This window comes from Lynx rufus, unplaced genomic scaffold (genome assembly GCF_022079265.1).
Source record: "Lynx rufus isolate CCGP_SWC_20201006 ecotype Redwood Valley unplaced genomic scaffold, mLynRuf1.p SCAF_26, whole genome shotgun sequence".
Lineage (NCBI taxonomy): Eukaryota > Metazoa > Chordata > Mammalia > Carnivora > Felidae > Lynx > Lynx rufus.
In genome coordinates this window covers 6896963-6918836 of record NW_025814841.1, presented here as the reverse complement: position 1 = coordinate 6918836, position 21874 = coordinate 6896963, and the positions used below count along the sequence as shown (strand labels likewise).

At 39.1% G+C, this 21874-nt stretch overlaps 1 protein-coding gene and 1 pseudogene across 2 annotated transcripts in view; both read left to right on the top strand.

Annotated features, from left to right (window-relative positions):
* The window catches only part of SPAG1 (sperm associated antigen 1), a 67361-nt gene that overhangs the window by 22494 nt on the left and 22993 nt on the right, over positions 1-21874 (top strand). For both annotated transcript variants that reach the window (XM_047088925.1, XM_047088924.1), the window contains 4 exons: positions 2088-2194; positions 6919-7078; positions 17744-18118; positions 18442-18541. In XM_047088925.1, the coding sequence (XP_046944881.1) occupies positions 2088-2194; positions 6919-7078; positions 17744-18118; positions 18442-18541 (742 nt within the window). The remainder of the gene's footprint in view (positions 1-2087; positions 2195-6918; positions 7079-17743; positions 18119-18441; positions 18542-21874) is intronic.
* On the top strand, positions 4974-6080 carry LOC124519005 (39S ribosomal protein L39, mitochondrial-like; annotated as a pseudogene).

The window sequence follows — 21874 nt, the reverse complement described above, 5'->3', positions numbered from 1 at the left end:
GTTTCTGTCACAGAGTATGGGTGGACTCCCAATTTTAGGAGATGGCAGAAAGGGCTTTGCGATCTCCTGATGAGCCCACACCAACACCATGTCAGGCCCTATGCCAGGCACTTGAAATGTATTATTTCTGCTAATTTCACAGTAGCTTAGTAGGGGTTCAGATACTATTATTAGTATACTCATTTTACAGAAGAGGAAACTGAAGCATAGAAAGATTAAGCAACTCACCCACGATCAAACAGCTAGCAAATGGCAGAGACAGGACTCAACACTGGACAACGGACTCCAGAGTCCACATTCAGACACTAATTTCTGTCACCAGAATGGCTTTATGTTTTCATTCTTCCTTGTTTGAGTAATTTCAAAAGCACCAGAATCTTCACTATTTAAAAAACATATTAAAATGGGGCGCCTGGCTCAGTCGGCTGAGCATCTGACTTCAGCTCAGGTCATGATCTTGCAGTTCGTGAGTTCGAGCCCCGCATCAGGTGGGCTCTGTGCTGACAGCTCAGAGCCTGGAGCCCACTTCAGATTCTGTGTCTCCCTCTCTCTGCCCCTTCCCCACTCATTCTCTGTCTCTCTCTGTCTCTCAAAAATGAATAAATGTTAAAAAAAACTTTTTTTTTAAACAAACTAAAGCCAAATCTAGTAATGAGTATGGCTATAAAACATTGTCTTATGTTTGCTTAAGTGAATAAATAACTTCCTCTTCAAAGCTTTATTTTTTACTCCAAATATAATTGTTCTAAATGCAATGTGGTATTTGGATTCATCCTTTGACAGAAAAAGGCATCAGTAGAAAAATTAGTGAAATCCAAATAAAACCTGCAGTTTAGTTAGTAGTATTATACCAATGTTAATTTCTAGTTTTGTTAAATATTCCATAGTTATGTAAGCTGTTAGCATTAGGGGAAGCTGGGAGAAGGTATATGAGAACTTTTTGTATTGCCTTTGCAACTTTTCCGTAAATCTAAAATTATTTCAGAAATAAAAGTTAAAAAAATAATAATTGTTATATCATGCCTATTTCTTTTTTTTTTTTTAATTTTTTTTTTCAACGTTTATTTATTTTTGGGACAGAGAGAGACAGAGCATGAACGGGGGAGGGGCAGAGAGAGAGGGAGACACAGAATCGGAAACAGGCTCCAGGCTCCGAGCCATCAGCCCAGAGCCTGACGCGGGGCTCGAACTCACGGACCGCGAGATCGTGACCTGGCTGAAGTCGGACGCTTAACCGACTGCGCCACCCAGGCGCCCCCATGCCTATTTCTTTGTAGACATTGCCTTCTGCGTAGTCATAGTACTTTTAGTGCAACAGTTTTCATTAAATTTATGTGAAAATGATTTATCCTTTAGATTTTCATGGCTCATTCTTTTTTTTTTTAATATTATTTATTGTCAGGTTAGCTAACATACAGTGTATACAGTGTGCTCTTGGCTTCGGGAGTAGATTCCCATGATTCATCGCTTACATACAACACGCAGTGCTCATCCCAAGTACCCTCCTTAATGCCTATCACCCATTTTCCCCTCTCTCCTGCCCCTACCTCATCAACCCTCAGTTTGTTCTCTGTATTTAAGAGTCTCTTATGGTTTGATTCATGGCTCATTCTAAGACTAGAAGCAAATCGGTCAAATTTACATTTTAAGATAGCATATTAAAATATATCAGATATAAAATTCTCACTTTTCAAAATTTCTGAGCCTGATTCTTCTCAAAATAGTAACTATACAAAGTTCTCTCATTATACCTGGATAATGATGGGGCTATAAAGGCATTCATTATCAGTTTTAAATAGTTACCAAATTAGGGGCACCTGAGTGACTGTTGGGTAAGTGGCCGACGTCAACTCAGGTTATGATCTTGTGGTTTGTGAGTTTGAGCCCCGCGTCCGGCTCTGTGCTGACAGCTTAGAGCTGGGAGCCTGCTTCAGATCCTGTGTCTCTCTCTCTCTCTGCCCCTCCTCTGCTAGGTCTCTTTCTCTCTCTCTCAAAAACAAATAAACATTAAAAAAAGAAAAGAAAAATATGTTCTAACCATGCTAGTGTACATTAAAAGATTTAACTTTTTCTCGGTAAATTTTCAGCTCTTCTGCGCCGTGCCACTACATATAAACATCAAAACAAGCTCCAGGAAGCTATAGAAGATTTGAATAAAGTACTGAATGTTGAACCTGATAATGAGTTGGCCAAAGTAAGTACAGAAAGTGATTCCTCACCTAATTCTATTATTTCTGTATTTATGTTAAAATGGTATCAGTCTTGCTGGATGAATGATGTTGAGAATTAGGTCACAGCTTTAAAAACTAGGTGTATCCCAAACACCCTAAAGTGTTAATATCTATTTGAAGTGGAAGAAAGCAGACTTTTTTTTTAAAACTATTTTTTTTTTTAATGTTTATTTATTTTTGGGACAGAGAGAGACAGAGCATGAACGGGGGAGGGGCAGAGAGAGAGGGAGACACAGAATTGGAAACAGGCTCCAGGCTCTGAGCCATCAGCCCAGAGCCCGACGCGGGGCTCGAACTCACGGACCGCGAGATCGTGACCTGGCTGAAGTCGGACGCTTAACCAACTGCGCCACCCAGGCGCCCCGAAAGCAGACTTTTAAATTGTCCAAAACTATAAGCCTACTTCTGAAGGATATTTATTTATTGATTTAGATATATATATGTATAAGGTGTACATGTGTTGATTAGATACATTTATGTATTGCAATATGATCACCACCTTAGCTTTAGCTAAGACCTCTGTCATATCACATAATTATTTCTCTTTTGTGGTAAGAACAATTAAGATCTAATCTCTTAGCAGCTTTGAAGTTTAGGATACAGTATTGCTGACTATAATCTCTATACTATGCATTAGCTCTCCAGAACTTAATTTATCTACTAATTGCAAGTTTGTACCCTTAAACAACATCTCCCCAGTGTCCTTACCCCACCAGCCCCTCATTATAACCATTTTACTTTCTGTTTTTATGAATTTGGCTTTTGTAGATTTCACATATAAGTGATATCATATAATGGGGATATTTAATTTTTCTCTTTCCTGCAGTGTTGTAAGCAATGCTTTTCTCTGAGCCAATCTCAATTTATCATGCAGAGTGGTATGGAAGTTTCCTAGGTAGGATTAGGCACGCGCTCTATGGCCATAGAAGAGTGCATGGTAAGCATAGCACCACTGACAGTGTTTGCTGCCTGACTGAGCAGACTGATTCATATATGCACTCTGGGCTTTGTTTTGAGGCCTAAAGAGTAGAGGTAAGTGTTGAGAACAGTGAGGGGTCTGAGATTTTACCCTTCTTGCAAATTAACAAGGGAGCCTAGCAGAAGAAGCAAGACTTCTGGGTTAGACACAAAGTATTGTGTTATTCACACTATAGCAAACTGATGAGCTTCAAGTTCACTTCAGTTGCCCTGGCCCCCAAGTGCCCCAGGGAGGTGCAGAGTGGCCCAGATAGATGCTGCACACTCAGCAAGTTTATATCACAGCCAAGGAATCCCAAATTTAGGAATCCCCCATCTTTTATAGTGGAATACAAGCAAACCTATCCAAAATTCTGTTCCAGAAGGAAATATCTTTATTATACTGGAGAGCAAATATACCTCTCTCTTTTCTGAAGGGAAATACTCTCTGTTTTCCAAGGCTGTTCTCAGTACAAACATCCTCAAAAAGATAGTCCGGAACAAATGTCATTTATTGCCTCTGCTCACAACAGATTTAGAAATATGAGAAACCCATGGAGAAACTTTCAGCAGTAAGTTGTCACTGTTTCCACATGCACCTTTTGGGTTATCTGTCTCACTCTCTCAGTAGTAGTTAATGTCCCTGGTGGATTTATCAAGTCAGCATTTCCATGGATTAGGTTTAGGGCCCAGCTGAAAAAAATACGTCTTTTTCCCATAGTATTTCCATTTTATGGTGGTATATTTATTGAAAAGTTTGTATGACAATATTCTTAAAATTTTTTTCTTGTTTATTTATTTTGAGAGAGAGAAGGAAGGTGCATGTGAGTGGGAAAAGCAGAGAGAGAGAAGAAGAAAGAATCCTAAGCAGGCTCCATACTGTCAGCACAGAGCCCAACACGGGGTTCAATCCCACGAACTGTGAGATCACAACCTGAGCTGAAATCAAGAGTCAGACACTCAACCGAGCCACCCAGATGTCCCTCTCTAAAAAAAATTTTTAAACAAGCAGAACCACCTTTAATGTCACTACCCAATATAATTTCATATTTACATATTAACTTTCAAGACTTAACCATTTATATTTTAACTATATGCAAAGATTAACTCAAAATGGATCATATACCTCAGTGTAAAACCTAGAATATAAGAGTTCTGGAAGGAAACATAGGATAAAATTCATAAAAGAAAAAGTTGGTAAATTGGACTTCATTAAAATTTAAAACTTTTGCTCTCTGAAAGACATCATCAGAAGAAAAAACAGGACAAACCACAGACTAAGGAAAAAAAATATTTTCAAATTGTATATCCAACAAAGGACTTGCATCACGAATATACACATGGTCCCCAACGTACAATGTTTTGACTTACAATTTTTTGATTTCCTAATGGTGCCAAAGTGATATGTATTCAGTACAAACTGTACTTTGAATTTTGAATTTTGAATTTTGATTTTTTTCCGAGCTAGCAATATGCTGGGCAGGGGCAGTGAGTGGCAGCTTCCAGTCAGCCATGTGGTCACATAGGGAAAGCGAGACACAACTGTTCTGTGCCCATACAGCCACTGTGTTTCTCACTTTCAGTATTCAGTAAATTATATGAGGTATTCATCACTTTATTATAAAATAGGCTTTGTGTTGGAGGATTTTGCCCAACCATAGGGTAATATCAGTGTTCTAAGCACGTTTAAGTTGGGCTAGGCTAATAAGCTACAATGTTTGGTAAGTTAGGTGTATTAAATGCATTTTCAATTTATGATGGGCTTATTAGGACATAACCCCATTATAAGTTGAGGAAGAACTGTAAAGTTCTCAAAACTCAATAACAAAGAAGCAAACAAGCAAATAATGCAGAATGATGTCTTTAATAAAGAGAAAAACAGGCAGTTATCATTAAATCCTCAAACTGAGAAGACTGAATTTAAACACGATGAGAAAACTGACCCTGGCACTGTCTTTGTGACGAATAAAAACATTTCAACTCCTTATAGTTGTGCTATCCATTTGAGTGAATGATCCTGCAGGAAGTCAATTCTGGGTCTTGTGGATGGACAACCTGGGGACATGTTTAAACCTTTGACCACATCCCAGGAAATTGAATTCCTTACTTTCAAAGATCATGGTCCAGTAGAAATGAATAAGGCTTATTAGCATTCTTGTGCCATGATGATGAGCATTCAAAGATGAATGTGTGGTCAGTTTGGTCAGAGCTCCAGAGGTTTCTGTAATCTCTGGAGCCTTCTGCTATGATGCAGTTCTGGATAAGAGACGTGATAAGTGAATGCCAACAAAAGAGAACCTGTGTTCCTTCACAGAAGATGCTCGTGTTTTAATTTATAAACATCTTCCATTTGAAACTCTGGAAGTGGAAACAAAAATGACATTAGAGATATTTCAAGACAGCAAGTATAAAATGGATTTCATAGAAGAGCAGTCATCTCAGAACCCTGAGAGAATAGTGAAGCTACACAGATTGGTCACTTCATTGATGTGAGTGAGGGTCCTTTTAGTCCAAGAACAAGTATTTGTTTCCATTAGGAAGTGTCAGCAGTTCACAATCTTCAAACCACCCAGTTGAGTCTTGTATGAAGAATCCAGGGTCTGTCTTTACCTATACACTTAAGAGCACATGTTACAATATGGGATAAGCCATTGGAAAGATCTTGGAAAATGCTAACTGAAGCTCAAACTAAACCTACAGAGGAAAATGTACCGACCTAGCAACTTCCTAAAATGTAAATATGTATGGTAAATTAAAATAAATATTTTCCTGTGAAAAAAATAAACTTAAAATCATACACCTACCGTACGATCTAACCATTCCACTCCTATGTATTTACCCAAGAAAAATGCAAGCATATGTCAATACAAAGATTTATGCACAAATGTTCATAATGGCTTTTTTATTGCCAAAAATTAATAACAGCCTAAACATATTTCAATAGGTGAATGGATAAATTGTTATATCCATACCATAGACTACTACTCACAATAAAAAGGAATGAACTGATAGAGATATACAACAGTGTGGGTGAATTTCAAAATAATTATGCTGAGTAAAAAAGTACATATAGTATGATTCTATTTATATAAAATCCTAGAAAATATAAACTAACCTATCATGACAAAAAGAACAGCTGATACAGGGGAGGGCCAAAAAGGAGATAGTTGAAAGAAACAGGAAGAAACTTGGGAATGATGGATATATTTATTATGGTCAAAAGCTATCAACATGTGCATTTGAAGTATACAAGTTTGTCAGCTATACCTCTGTAAGCTGTTAAAAATTGGGGGAAGGGAGGGAAGAAAAATATTTTGATATATGTGTATTTTTCATTCTAATTGGCATAAAACATGTAGAACTTTTAACATTACTTCAAAAAAAATGAGTCATGATTTTGTTTGTATAAAACTGTGTCTCACTGTGTATACATACATGTAAAAATATATGTAGAAATGTCAGAATGTCAGTGTTATCAGAGTGGTAGGATTTTAGGTGGTTTCTTTCTTTTTCATGCTCATTATGCTTTAAGTTTTTAACCATGGACATGTATGATTATAATCAGACAAACCAATGAAGTTGTTTGAAAAAGGAAAGAAAGGTCACCATAAAAAGTGTTATCTTAGATATCTTTATTCACTTTTTAATATCTTCATATTCCTACCTGACAGGATGGTTATGTTTTTAATTAAAGGAAGAAATTTTCTTTAACATGGTGGTTATGTTGCAGAAGACCTTGTTGGAGGTTGAAAGAGATCTGAAAAATTCTAAACCTGCACCTAAGACTGAAACCAAAGGGAAGAGAATGGTAATCCAGGAAGTAGAAAACTCAGAGGATGAAGGTGGAAAGGACAGCAGAAGAAAACATGAAGACAACAGCGGAGATAAGAGTAAAACATGTTTTCTCTTTTGGTTATGCAAAAACCTCCCTTTTTATATGATGAGCTGGCTCAAATTTTCTCTTTCTATCAAAATTCTTAGTCTACCAAACTCTAGCTTTACCTTATAAATTCACAAGCAAGTTTTTTCTTTATGTTTTTCCTAATATAATCTTCCAAACCCATTTTTCTTCTTAACCTGGTACACTTCTCTGGTGTTCAATTCCTGATTATCATGGTATACTGATAATACCAGTAATATTATCATATTATCCATGTACCAGCCATTTGCAAGTTAACCTTAACCTTTACCTTTCTCCTAGATGATTGTTCCGTATATATCTACTTGGTTGTAAACAAAATATGTTGCCTTCACAGGAGTATAGGACAAAGATGAATGCATTGTTGGGAAATTGCTACATGTGCCTCTCAAAAAAATTTTTTATATATGCAAAAGAAATAGGCATAATTTCACCTCTGGTATAACTTTTTTAAAAGAATCTAGACTAGGTAAATTTTTATCTTCATAATACAAAATAATGATAGTTACATCAGCTTTAAGGGGGAAGATCCACCTACTCCCTTGTGGGGGGTAGGGGGGTGGGTGGGCGGCTCTACCCCCTTCTGAGAGTAGCCTCCCACCCCCCACCCCAGCATTCAAAGGGAAAGCAACAGTTTTGAAAATCATTCATGGACAGAACTCAACTTGGCAAGTAACTGACAGAATATTTTAATTTTGAAAGAGAAATATAAAATGTTCATTCAACTTAAAAAAGTAAAGAGGTAAACATTGTTATTTTTTCAGTGACAGAAATATAACGTAAGATATATAGCTCAAGACAATATATGATCAGTGAAGACAGGATAAAGACAAAGGGACCGAAAAAAAAAGGAGGAAGAGAAAAAAGGAAACAGACTAAGAGCACCAGGGAGATAGGAAAAGAAGAGAGGGCATCAAAAGGATTTAAAAAAAAAGAAAAAAAAAGGAGACATTAAATAGTTTTTCAAGGATTGAGACTCACCTTTCAGCCACTTTAAATAAATTCTGGCAGCAAATATTGTTCTACAGGTTTATATTCATCTAAAGGTGTCAACAAGCCAAGTGTCTTAAAATTAAAGGAGATCATTTAAAATCTTACGTGGGGGGCCCCTGGGTGGCTTGGTCGATTAAGTCCCCAACTCTTGATTTCGGCTCAGGTAATGATCTCATGGTTCATGGTTTCGAGCCCTGTGTGGGGCTCTGGGCTTGCGGTGCAGCACCTGCTTGGGATTCTCTCTCTCCTTTTCTTTCTGCCCCTCCCCGTCTCATGCTCATTCGCGCTCTCTCTCAAAAATAAATAAATATTTAAAAACTCTTTTAAAAAATTTACATATAGTGAAAATGGAGTTTTTTGGTATGCAGTTCCAACATGTATATAATTTCATGTGACAGCCACCACCATCAGGATACAGAACAATTCCATCACACCAAAGACTCCTTGCTCTCCTTTTAGCCAAATTCTCCCCTCACCTCAAACCTTGGTAACCGATGATCTGTCATAATTTCTTCAAAAGTTTTTTTGGGGGGACAATACTATTTCTCCTTTCCCACAGGGACTGTTATGCCACAATTGTTAGACCACTTAGTATTGTCCCACAAGGCCTTGAGGCTTTTTTCTTTTTTTTTTTTCTTACGATTGAAAAGTTTCTATTGATCTATATTCAAGTTCACTGATTTTTTTCTTCTTTGATCCCAAATCTACTGTTGCTCCCATTCAGTGAATTTTAAATTTTGGTTATTGTGGTTTTCCACTCTAAAATTTCCATTTCTTAAAAATCTTACATTTCTCTGCAAAGTTTTTAAGTCTTTCTGTCCATTTTGGGAGAGTTTGGCTTTATTTCTTGGACATGGTTATAATAGTCACTAAAAGTCTTTGAGTATTAACATCTGTGTTATCTGGGGTTTGGCATTACTTAATTGTCTTTTCCCCTTGCCAAATGTTAATATTTTCTCTCTTCCTCATTTGTTAAGTAATTGTGTACTGTATACTAGCAATTTTAAATATTATGTGGTTTTCAGTCTTGTTTAAATCTTATGGAGAATTTTTTTAAAGCAGTTAATCTGATTAGGTTAAGGTAACAGTTTTCCTACCCAACTTCTGTGGAATATGGGGTTTTTTTTAAGTTTATGTATTTATTTTGAGAGAGACAGAGACAGCACAGTGGGGGAAGGGCTGGGGGGTGGGGTGGGGAGAGAGAATCCCAAGCAGGCTCTGTGTTGCCAATGCAGAGCCCGATGTGGGGCTTGAACTCACAAAACTGTGAGATCGTGACCTGAGTCAAAACCAAGAGTCAGACACTTAACCAACTGAGCCACCCAGGCATTCCTGTGGAATATGGTTCTAATGTCAGTTTAGTTTCAAGACCTTTGCAATGCTATTTGGATCTGTCCCACCTGTACACAACTCTGTGACTAGCTGGGGTCTGGGCAGTGGCTTCCCCTGTGATTCCGGTCTCAAAATTTTCAGAATGACGTTTAGGGTCACATGCATATAGATCACCTGGAGGGTGCGTCCAGTCCATATACAATTCTTTGCAATTGTTTTCTTGAGTTCCCTTCTCTCTGTGATTCTTCTCTACTCTTTCTGGTTTCCAATGGTTTTCCTTCCCATTCCTCTAGCTAGAAAGCCAGACTTTTAATTTCCCTATTCTACCGCACACTTCCCATGACTGTGTGCCTCCAGGACTAAGCAGCAACAGGACAGAGAAGAAAAGCAATGGGGAAGAATGCTTGGGACACAGCTTCTCTGACCAGAGATAAGAGTTTAGGTACCTACTTGGCTGCTGCTGCCTCTGCAGCTGCTGCAGGATTGGCTGGGGGCTGGGACTGGATAGAAAGGAAAAAAGAAAAAACTAGGTTTTCCCCAACTCTCTCTCATAGGTGCCAGCTAACTTGTTGCTTTAGATAAACTAAATAGAGGGCTTCTCCTGAAGCTCTTTCTCCCCACACCCAGTGCAGCAGTTCTGGGTTTTAGATGGCCTTTGACCCAGGTTAGGAGATATCAGAGGAAAGAAAAAACAGAAACTCACTGCTGGTTTGGTGGTATTTCAGGTTCTAGTTCCTTTTCCCAACTGGGCTGCTACCATTTACTTTTCGGTGTCCTCGTGTGCCTGCTGCATCAATTCTGTTTCAGATTTTTAGTTATATTCAGTGGGAGAGATGGGTGGAGTGTGTTTACTCCATGTTGACAGGAGCTGCCTTTCTCATTACTAGTTTTTTTTTTTTTTTTGAAAGATTAGCACATTTGAAGAACTATGAAAGTGTTTTATATAGATTATTTTATTTAATTCTCAAGAAAGCTATAATGCAAACTTTCATAGATTAGGCAATGGAAGCCTAGACAGTTGTAGTTATTTGCCGCATATGCACTGGCTGTAAGTCACGTGGCTAGGATATGGCCCTAAATCTGTGTGACTCCAAAGTCTATCTCATAAAAGTGGTTACTGGATGCCAACTAAGAAAGTATATGTTCTATACTCTATGAAGTCCAGACTGAACATCACCAGGCTACACTGTCAAAGAAACAGATGTAATTTGGTGTTTATCTCCCTTGTGCTCACTGACTCTTATCAGAGGCTGAACCTATGTTGAGGAACAAGTGAGTTAAAAACCAATGTGATCATTTTTGATTAAAGGAGCATAAGAACTGAGTAGACATTTTTCCAAAGAAGATATTCACATGGCCAGTGGATACAGAAAAGGGGGCTCAACATCAGTCATCAGGAAAATGCAAATCAAAGCCATAATGAGATGTCACCCCAAATGTGTTTGAATTGCTGTCGTCAGAGAGATAAGAAATAACAAATGTGGGCAAGGATGTGGAGAAAAGGGATCACTTGCTGACTGCTGGTGGGAATATAAACTAATGGAGCCACTATGAAAAACAGTATGGAGGTTCCTCAAAAGATTAAGAATAAAACTACCATATGGTCCAGTTATCCTATTTCTGGGTATATGTTCAAAAGAAATGAAATCACTATCTTAAAGAGGTATCTGTACCCTTTTGTTCTTTTCAGCATTATTCCCAATAGCCAAGACATGGAAACAACCTAAGTGTCCTTCAGCAGATAAGTGGATAAAGTAAATGTAAGACACACACTCACACACACTAGAATATTTTTAGGCCACAAAAAAAAAAAAAAAAAAAAGAAGGAATTCCTGCCATGTGCAAAAACATAGGTGGACATTATGCCAAGTGAAATAAGTCAGAGAAAGGCAAATACCGTATGATCTCACTTCTGTGTGGAATGTAAAAAAAAGCCAAATTTGTAGAAATAGAGAGTAGAACAGTGGTTGCCTGGAGTGGGGGCATGGGGGATAAGTTGGTTAGAGTGAAAACTTCCAGTTGTAAGATGAATAAGTTTTGGGGAGCTAATTTACAGCATGGTGACTATAGTTAAAAATGTGGTATTATATACTTGAAAGTTGCTAAGAAAGTATATTTTAAATGTTCTCACTACAAAAAAAAGTTTATGTAAAGTGATGGATGTTTTAAGTAACCTTACTATGGTAATCATTTTGCAATATATGTATATACATATTTATATGTGTATATATGTGTGCATGTATATGTATATATATAAAATCATCACGTTGTACACTTCAAACTTACACAAGGAATGTTATATGTCAATTATATGTCAATAAAGCTGGGGGAGGGAGAGATACTAAACAGCCCTCCTCACAAATAAACATAAACAGGGAAGGGCTAATCATTAAACAATGAGTAATATTCTATGATTAGTAATCTAAGTTAGGATTGTTATGTAATATCATTTAATAGGTTCATAAGATGTTTCTCTCTGAGTTAGGTGGTTATCCCTAACATTAGAACTACAGAGAAGCAATATTCTCATTCAGATTTCCAAGCAGCTAGAGCTTTAAGGGAACCATATCTGATCTTGTCATTCGTGCCCCTCAATAATTATTTTGTAGATAAGTGAATACTTAAAAATATGTGAGATTCCGAAAACAAAAATGTCTTGAGAGGAATGTAAATGTTAAGACCAGTTAGTTCCCTTTTATCAGGAAAGCAAATCCATAGGTGGAATAAATGGCTAGAAGCACAGAGGTAGTCCTTTTAAGATGAAATAAAATCAATGAGGCTATCTTATGCTCACCTTACCGAGTTCCATTGTTAGAGGTCCTGGAGCCTTGGACAAGACAGGAGAAATCGAAGTCACTTCTAGGAAATAATGTGAAAGCCCAGAGGGATGTTATTAGGATGGAATCCTTGCATGTGTTTCCCCATATCACCACATTCCGAGAAAGAATTCCTAGTCATTATGGGGTATGATGCAGGGAGCCCTGAAGGCCATGGAAAAATGCAGCATTTAGTGTTGTTTAACCTCGGCTGATAATGTTGCTCCCTTGCGAGCACCACTTGCGTTGGCCAGGCCCAGTTCATCCCGACTGAGGTATAACATAACCAGTGGATTTAACTTAATAGCTGACAGTTATTGAGCACCTACTCTGTATCAGGTACTGAGACAAGACAAATGATAGGTTTCCTTCACCTGCCCTTCCAAGGACGAGTATGAAGAAATATCTATATGTCAGGCTGATTAGGTCTGGGGATTTGAGTTTCTGGGCTTTCTTGGGAACTCCCCATCTATTTGTGTTTTCTTTCCCTACTGGAGAGCATTTAGACGTGACCATCATTATACAACTAGCTGTCAGAGGCTTTAGTATTTATTTTGTCTTCTTACAGAGTCTGTGAGAAGCAATCAGAGAAAATTAAGCATCTAGCCCCTCTTTAGTGCTGTTGCTTATTCCCCACTTAAAAATGAAATATAAGAAAATTAAATAGTAACTCACAGAAGAATAAAATACAGTTATTTCTCTTGTCCTGGAGTCAGTGGGATCAAGAAGGTGGAAGGGTAGGGATTTCACAGAGTTAATAGACAAAATCATGAAAAGAAAGGTAAATGATGTTGACTGTAAAAGTGAAAAACCTGTATAAGTCAGATGTTATAAAAAAAATTAAAAGACAAATGACAAACTAAGAAAAATGACAAGCAGTTGATAACCTTATAATATGAAGAGCTTTTAAAAAACAATAATCAAATGTTAAAATAGCCCAGTACTGAAATGAACAAAGTGTATGAACAGATAAATCACCAATGGATAAATTAAGTGATCAACAAATTTTGTATTGCTAATAAAAAAGGGAAAAGATTCCTTTTCTCTCCCATCAAATTGGCCAACATGGGGGTTTAAAAAAAAAAAAAAAGAAAGAAAGTATCCTCTGACTCATCAAGGGTAAAGTGAAATAAGCATTCCTTTTTTTAACTTGAGATAGGATACATATATCATGAAATTCATCCTTTTCAAGTTCAGTGGATTTTAATATATTCACAAGGTTGTGCAACCATCAACACAGTCTAATTCTGGAACATTTTTTTATCATCACAAAAAGAAATGTCATACCCATTAACAGTCACTTCCATCACCCATCCCCTGACAACCACTATTTTCTGTCTCTGTGGATTTGCCTGTGCTGAATATCTCATATAAATGGAATCATACAATATGTGGTGTTTTATGTCTGGCTCCTTTTACTTAGCATAATAGTTTCAAGGTCCATCCATGTTGCAGCATGTGTCAGTACTTTATTCCTTTTTATGGACAAATATTCTATTGCATGGATAATACTACACTTTATCTGTTGATGTACATTTGGGCTGTTTCCACTTTTTTGTCTATTATGAATAATGTGGCTATGCAAGTTTTGTGTTTATGCATGTGTTTTTAATTTTAATAACTAGGAGTAGAATGCTGGGTTACACGGCAACTCAGTGTTTATCTTCTCTAGGAACTGCCAGACTATTTTCCAAAGTGGCTATACCATTTTATAGTCCCACCAATATATGAGGATTTTAATTCCTCCACATCCTTGAAACACTTGTTACAGTTTACTTTTTTGATTATAACCATCATAATGGGTGTGAAGGGGTAACTCCTTATGGTTTTGATTTGCATTTTTCTAATGACTTACTATGTTAACCAATCTTACGTGTTTATTATTACTTGTTTAGCTTCTTTGGAGGAATGTTTATCAAGTTCTTTGCCCATTTAAAAATTAGATTGTCTCTTTATAGTTGCATTATAAGTGCACTTTATATAGTCTGGATACTAGACCCTTGCACACAGTTTCTCCCATTCTGTGGGTTGTCTTTTTACTATCTTAATAATACCCTTTTATGCACAAAAGTTGTTAATTTTGATGAAGCTCAATTTATTTTCTCTTTTGTTGCCTGTGCCTTTGATGTCATATATAAAAATCCTTTGCCAAATCCAAGGTCATATAGATTTACCTTTATGTTCTCTTCTAAGAATTTTATGGTTTTAGCTCTTATATTTAGATTACTAACTTATTTTGATTGATTGATGTAGGAAGGGGTCCAACTTAGCTTTTTTTTTCCCCCTCAGCATGTGGAAATGCATTGTCTGAACACCATTTGTCAGATTATTCTTTCCCCATTGAATGGACTTGGACACTCTTGTCAAAAATCAACTGGCCATAGATAAATATGGGTTTGCAGACTCTCAGTTCTATTCTGTTGGTCTAGATGTCTATCCTTATGTCAGTACCACACTGTTTTGATTACTGGAACTTTTAGTAAGTTTTGAAATCAGAAGTGTAAGTCCTTTGATTTTGTTCTTTTTCAAGATTGTTTTGATTATCCTGGACTCCTGTAAATTCCATATGAATTTGAGGATCAGCTTTTCCATTTCTGCAAAAAAGCCTGTAAGAATTTGTTAGGAATTATGCCAGATTTGTAGATAACTTTGGGTACCTTAAAATTAAGTCATCCTATCGGTAATGAAGAGATGCCTTTCCATTTGTTGGTTTTCTTCCAGCAATGATTTGTAGTTTTCAGCGTACAAGTCTTTCACCTCCTTGGTTAAATGTATTCCTAAATTTTATTCGTATGACGCTATTGTAAACGGGACTGTTGTTGTAATTGTCAGATTGTTCATTGCTAGTATATCTTACACCCTGAAATTGCTGAATTTGCTTTTTAGTATGTGTGTGTGTGTGCGCGTGTGTGTGTTATACACACACACATATATATAAACACACACATACAAACACATATGCATAATATAAAATATATATAATAATATATAACAATTATGTCATCTGTTAATAAATGGTTTTACTTTTTCCCTTCCAATATGGATGCTTATTTTATTTTATTTTTTAATTTATTTTATTCTTTTCTTGTCTAATTGATCAGGCTACAATTTCCAGTATAATGTTGAGTAGCTGCAGTGAAAATAGTATCCTTGTCTTGTTCCTGATCTTCAGGGGAAAACTTTTAGGACTCTACCATTGAATATGATGTTGACTGAGTTTTTCATAATTGTACTTTATCAGATTGAGAAATTTCATTTCTGTTCCTAGTTTTCTGAGTGGTTTTCTTTTTTTTTTTTTTAAGTCATGAGAAGGTGTTGGATTTTGTAAAATGCTTTTTGTTTTTACTTATTTTTATTTTTTTAAGTAGGCTTCACACCCAGCGTGTGGAGCCTAACACAGGGCTTGAACTCATGACCCTGAGATCAAGACCTGAGCTAAGAACAAGAGTCAGATGCTTAACCAACTGAGCTACCCAGGCGCCCCAGGTGTCCCTGTAAAACACTTTCTCAATGTCAGTTGTGGTCATGTGGTTTTTCCCCTTATTCTATTCATGTGTGGTGTGTATATTGATTTTGTACTGTTGAACTACTTCCTGAGAGAAATCCCACTTGGTCATGGTGTATAATCCTTGTATAGGCTGTTGGATTTGGTTTGCTATTTTTGTTGAGGAGTTTTGCATCTACCAACTACCCAAACTATTGAAGGCTACTGAAGTAAGTCCTTGTGGCTTTAGATCTAATGGTTCTCTATAGGCCTTATGTAGTTGACACTGCTGGCCATCCATTCCTTTGATATTTGTAACTGTTGAGTCCTTTCTCCCTGAAATACTCTTTCTTGGTTTCTGAGGCAGTACTCCCTCCTGGGTTTTCCCTCATTTCTATATACTTCTCCATCTCATTGGAGGTTTTTCTTCTGATCATCCTTTAAGTATTAGTATTTTTTAAGAATCCTTCAGAAGATCTGAGTGACCTCATCCATACCCAAACTTCGATGAACCTGTTTATATCAGCAACTCCCAAGCTAATTAGGACTTATCTGAAGAGTCAAGATAAGGCCACTCCTCTGAGCTACTTTTGGAGCCACCTCCTGAACAACTCCTCTGGAATGTTCCACAGTTCAGTACCGCCAGAACTCACAGGTCTTTCATGTTTGGGCCTCTGCTTACCTTTGTAGAGACTAACAAAGCTGTTCAAAGACATTTCAATCTTAAGGAAAGAGGTATGACTTTCAGTTCATTTCCCTGGAATCCCATAATCCAGTTATGCTGATTTCTAGCTCTTTTGCTCCAGGACATTCTTTAGCTTTTTCCTTGTGTCTTTGTTGCCCCATTTGTTAACTGGGGATGATAATACTTGGTTTGAGGATTAATGATTATGTAAAGATATTGACCCGTATTAAGTTCCAAATAAACTGCAGCTATTTAGTAATAGACAGACTTGAGGGGATAATGTACAAGGTAATAGAAAATAGTACTAAATTGTCTTGTTTCTGCTGACACTCATCTATGCTTTTATCTGGTTTTATGCTGGGAGGGGACTTGAGCAGCAGATACCAGATGACGAACACTGGAGCCTTGCTCTAATAATCTTACTGGGTCCAATCTCAGGATTTATTGCTATAACAAGATCTTTTTATTGTGTTCATAATGAAGCCCGTTTTGGTTATTACGCTTGTATGTGTGTTTTTATACTCAGCGCTTGCCTTAAGGTGAGCATCCACTGATTTTCATTTAAATATTTGTGGTTTTCTTTTTACTTTCGTTGTTTTTAACGTTTATTTTTGAGAGAGAGAGACTTTGAGCGGGCGCACACACAAGCTCAAGCAGGGGAGGGAGAGAGAAAGAGGATCCAAAGTGGGCTCTGAAATCTTTCAATTAAGATCAAAGGAATTTACGTTTGCATAAGCATTGTAATGGGAAATTTATTGTTTTTAAGGCTCCCTTTAAAAACTTGGTACCTATTTTATATCACTTCTTTGCTAAATTCATTTTTAAATGATTTAATCACTTGGATTTTATTTCACTTTCGCATTATCTTTTTCTCCTAGTCCTTTAACGTAAGAAAATGGTACTCTGATGTTGGGTGCAATTAATTATTGTATTCAAGGTTTAGTAACTTCATTCGTAAATTGTAAATGGGAGAAGGGTACACATATTTTGTAAGTTGTAGCTCGCCACGTATGCTTTGACATAGGGAATGACTTTGGACAGCGGTTCCGCCTCGAACCCGTCGGCGTTTAACGAGTTAACTACGGGGCGGCTTCCACGCACGGCCGGGAGGACCGGGCCAGGCGGTCAGCCCCGGAGCCGACCTGCCCCTGGAAGTGCCGGGAACCGCGCCTCCACGCCCGCGGGGGCGGTGCCCGCCGGGCCTTTCCCGCGACCCGCCCCCTCGGGCGCTGCGCCGTGCGCCTGCGCAGACACCCCCGCGGCAGCCGCGGTAGGTAGTTTCTCCTGGTGATGCAAACGCTCACTTCCCGCATCAACTTCCCACAGAGGGCGCGGAGCCGGCGGGAGCCAGGAGCGCCGCGGAGCCGTGCGCCATGGGCAACATCCAGAAGAAGCTGACCGGCAAGAGCGAGGGTGGCAAGCGGTCGGAGAGGGGCGCGCCGCGGCGGGGTCGGTCGCCAGGGGCCGGCGCGGACAAGCGGGGCCGACCGCGTGCTTCGGCGGCGGCGGCGGAGGGCGGCGCCAGCCGGCACCCTGGCGGCGGGCGGGGCGCGGGAGACCCCACCGCCGCGCCCCCGTCCCCCGCCGCCCCTCTCGGCCCCGCCGGCCTGAAGAGCCAGGGCAACGAGCTGTTCAGAAGCGGGCAGTTCCCCGAGGCGACCCTCAAGTACTCGGCGGCGATCGCGCAGCTGGAGCCTGCAGGTAGGCGAGCAGCGCCCGCGCCTCCCCTAGGGCTGCGGCTCACGGGACCTGCCGGGCCGCCGCCCGGTGACAAGCGCTCGCGTGCGTGCGTTCCTTCATGCGGAACAGACCCAGGGCGGGGTGGCACCGACCTGGGCAGGCAGCACCGTGGAATGCGTAGTGTGTGCGCGGGCAGGCCACTGCGGGCACGGGCCGCTCCCGGGGCGCCGCATTATGGGCGGCCTGCAGGACTGCAGTGTCCCTGGAGACCTCAGTCGTCTTGTGCTGGTGAACTGTGACTGCGCTAATGGATTTTAACCGTGTTTAATTAAATGTGATTTTAGGAAGTGGAAGCGCAGATGATCTAAGTATCTTATATTCAAATAGAGCAGCGTGTTACCTAAAAGAAGGAAACTGCAGCGGCTGCATTCAAGATTGTACCAGGTAAACTGCCCATTTTCAGGTTTCTCAAGAGAGTTTTACCATTCCAGTGTGATGAATGTAGTATTTAATTGCTTACTAAATTTTTGCATGAGTCTGATTTCTTAAGACACTTTTTTAAGACATGTTAATTGAATTATACATGGAAGTCATAAATTCTTCTCTTTCATAAACTTCTTCTAACTGAAGACAGTTAACAGAAGACTGCAAACTTTTTTCATTTCTACAGCCACCACCTTAATTCACGCTCTTTTCATATCCTAGACTACTGGACAAGCCTTCCATCTAACCTCTCTGCCGCCTCCAATCCACTGTAGTGTCAGAACAACTTTTCCTAAAGCATTATTTTTTGTTTCAAATAGGCATTCAGTGGCTCAGTATGGTGTTCCAGATAATTATAGGCTCCTTTTTTACCACGTTGCCCCCTGAACAAGCTTTCTGCTCTCATTTGGTCCACTGTCTGTAATGCCCTCTGCACATCTTTGCTTCTGAAATCCCTGCTCAACTAACCCCTCCCTCTTCTTTGCCTTCCTGGTCACTTGCATGGCTATAACCCTTGCAGTGTCACTCTCACACCTCTGGGCACTTGTGTCATCCACTGCATTGGATATTGAGCTCTGTGAGGACCAGAACCATATTTTACATACAGCTTTGCATCCTTCAAGCACTGTGGTCACCCATGTTACTCAACAAGTTACATACTGAAATTGGTGAATATATTTACATGAATAAAAAGTACTGTTTTCTTGCACTATCAAGGAATAAACCTGCTTCAGGAGCCCTTTGGAAAGAAGCTACTAGTATCTAGCAAATAAATTGTATGTCCTGGTTTGATGTTCACAGTCCTGATTTACTCTTGTGTGGTAAAATTATTACTGTCACCCTGTTTCACTCTCAAAAGTCCTAGTTTGAACAATATGTAGATAACCTTCCAAGAAGATGAACAGTTTAGGGGCGCCTGGGTGGCTCAGTCGGTTAGGCGGCGGACTTTGGCTCAGGTCATGATCTCATGGTTCGTGAGTTCAAGCCCCGCGTCGGGCTCTGTGCTGACAGCTCAGAGCCTGGAGCCTGTTTCAGATTCTGTGTCTCCCTCTCTCTCTCTGACCCTCCCCCACTCATGCTCTGTCTCTCTCTGTCTCAAAAATGAATAAACATTAAAAAAAAAAAGAAGATGAACAGTTAATTATTTTTCATTGATAGTATCAGTATATTGATATGCGTAAAAACGTATAATATCTGTGCCTGAATTTTTTAAAAAAAGTGTTGAGGGGCTTGGATTTCTTTTTCCCGATTTTATGTATTTAAAAGTAAATACTATATGTTCACTTGGGCCTGACTGTAGACCCCATCCACTGTTGTGCTAGCTCACACTAATTAATTGTTGTATTTTTAGAATTTTTTGAGCTGGTTGAAGTCAAATTGGTAGCTTGAAATCTACCAATTTGTTTGGAATACTAATACTGTGAAAATTGGAAAATCCCACAAATCTGGGGTTTTCTCCCTAGGAGGAGAGCCGGTTGTTAAACATTCACCACTGCACATAACTAACCAACAAGACCATGTGAATTTGTGGAATATCAAGCACATTGTGATTTGCAGCTAAGAACCTTGTAGCTCAAGTGTCTGTTGCTAATACCTTTCAGACTGGTCTTAGGTCTTCCTGCAGTAAGCACGTTCAGGACTTTAATTAAAACTTGAGACCCCTAGGGGTGCCTGGGTGACTCAGTTGGTTAAGTGTCTGACTTTTGGCTCAGGTCATGATCTCATGGTTCGAATATCAAGTCCTGAGTTGGGTTCTGCACTGACAGCACAGAGCCTGCTTGGGCTTCTGTCCCACCCCCCCCTCTGCTGCTCCCCAACTGACACTGTGTGTGTGTGTCTGTCTCTCAAAAACTAAACTGTAAAAAAACAAAAACTTGAGACCCCTATAGTTAGGGCCACTGCAAAACAAATGGACTCACTTTATCCTTAAGTGAGATGGTTTAAGGTGGCAGACATAAAATTTGTTGTGTTTCAGTGTCGATCTGGGAGGAAGTCAATGATGGGATTCTAGCCATGGTGTCTAGGGAGGCTAGAATGGAGGTTTGTCTTGAAGAAGAGCAGGAGATGGCCTTCTGGGGAGGGAAGTGGCAGTGGTTTATTTAAGATGTCCTTAGATAAGAGCTGTGTTGTAGGCCAAGGAATCCTGCTCTGCTGGTCAGTGCTGACCTCTGTAGAGGCCGACCTACTTCGGTGTTTTCTTGATACCTGGTTTATGAGTCCCAACATAAGGGGTATGAGATGATTTTACTCCAGAGCAGGGAGTCTCAAACTCGTTTTAATGCCAGAGAAACCATGATTGGCTTTTGCGAACATGTTGAAATCAATGTATTTAAATCTGTGTGAACTAGGAATCATTTAGTAGCAGAAATAGGAGTGTATTTTCTTTTCATCTCAAGAAGATTGCATACAATTTAATGGAAGCCTATTTAGTTTTTCACTTAATTGTCTGCTCTTTGGAGAGTTGTTTTTTCTGCCATGAGCCCTTATTACAAGGCAAGTGGTAGCTGTAGTCAAACATTGAAAAAGAAAAACTCACGGGAGCAAACTTTAAAATAAGGAGCGGAGGGGATCCTATGAATTAGCTTTCGTAGATTGACCTATGATCTATACCTTTGTATGCATTTTGGGAAGAAAATGTTTGATTTTATGTGTCTGAATTCCTGGGGCCTGTTCTGAAGCACTTGTTCTAAGGTTTGTCCCGGGGTGTGCTGGGAGAATCACTACTGGGAGTATAAGGGGTATTGGGAGAGCTCAGGGAGCTCTGGGCCCTGCCCGTCTCCTGGCCACAGTATCTCCATGTTTCTTTTAGACTTCCAGGTGAGCCATGAAACAGGGTTATGATGCCTAAGCTGAAGTTTAAAACCATTATCCTAGAAATTACCTTTGTCGTCTGTTCTCAGGATTCTTTATCACCTAAAAAAAAGTCTTCACTTTTCCCATCTGCCAGAGAACTTTTTTGGGTTCTCTAAACTATACCAAAATATCTTTCAGTGACTTTCCATCAAGGGTATTTTGACAGGCTCAATAAAAATGAATGTTGCCTGATAATTCTTCGCTTTTGCTCCTCTGCTGCTCTCTGCCAGGCTTCAAATTAGAAGACTCTGTAGGGCCTTAAAAGTGTTAATTTGAATAGTTAAGTTTTTGTAAGCTCTGGTTTAAAAATTCTCTGTGTTTTTATGAATGAATGCCTTTTTTTTTCCTTAGCAGAATTTCCATTTATAAGCTCGTATTCATTTTCAGGCTTGTGGTTAAAGAGAAAAAACCTTGCATTTACTAGGCTGGGAGTGCTAAAAA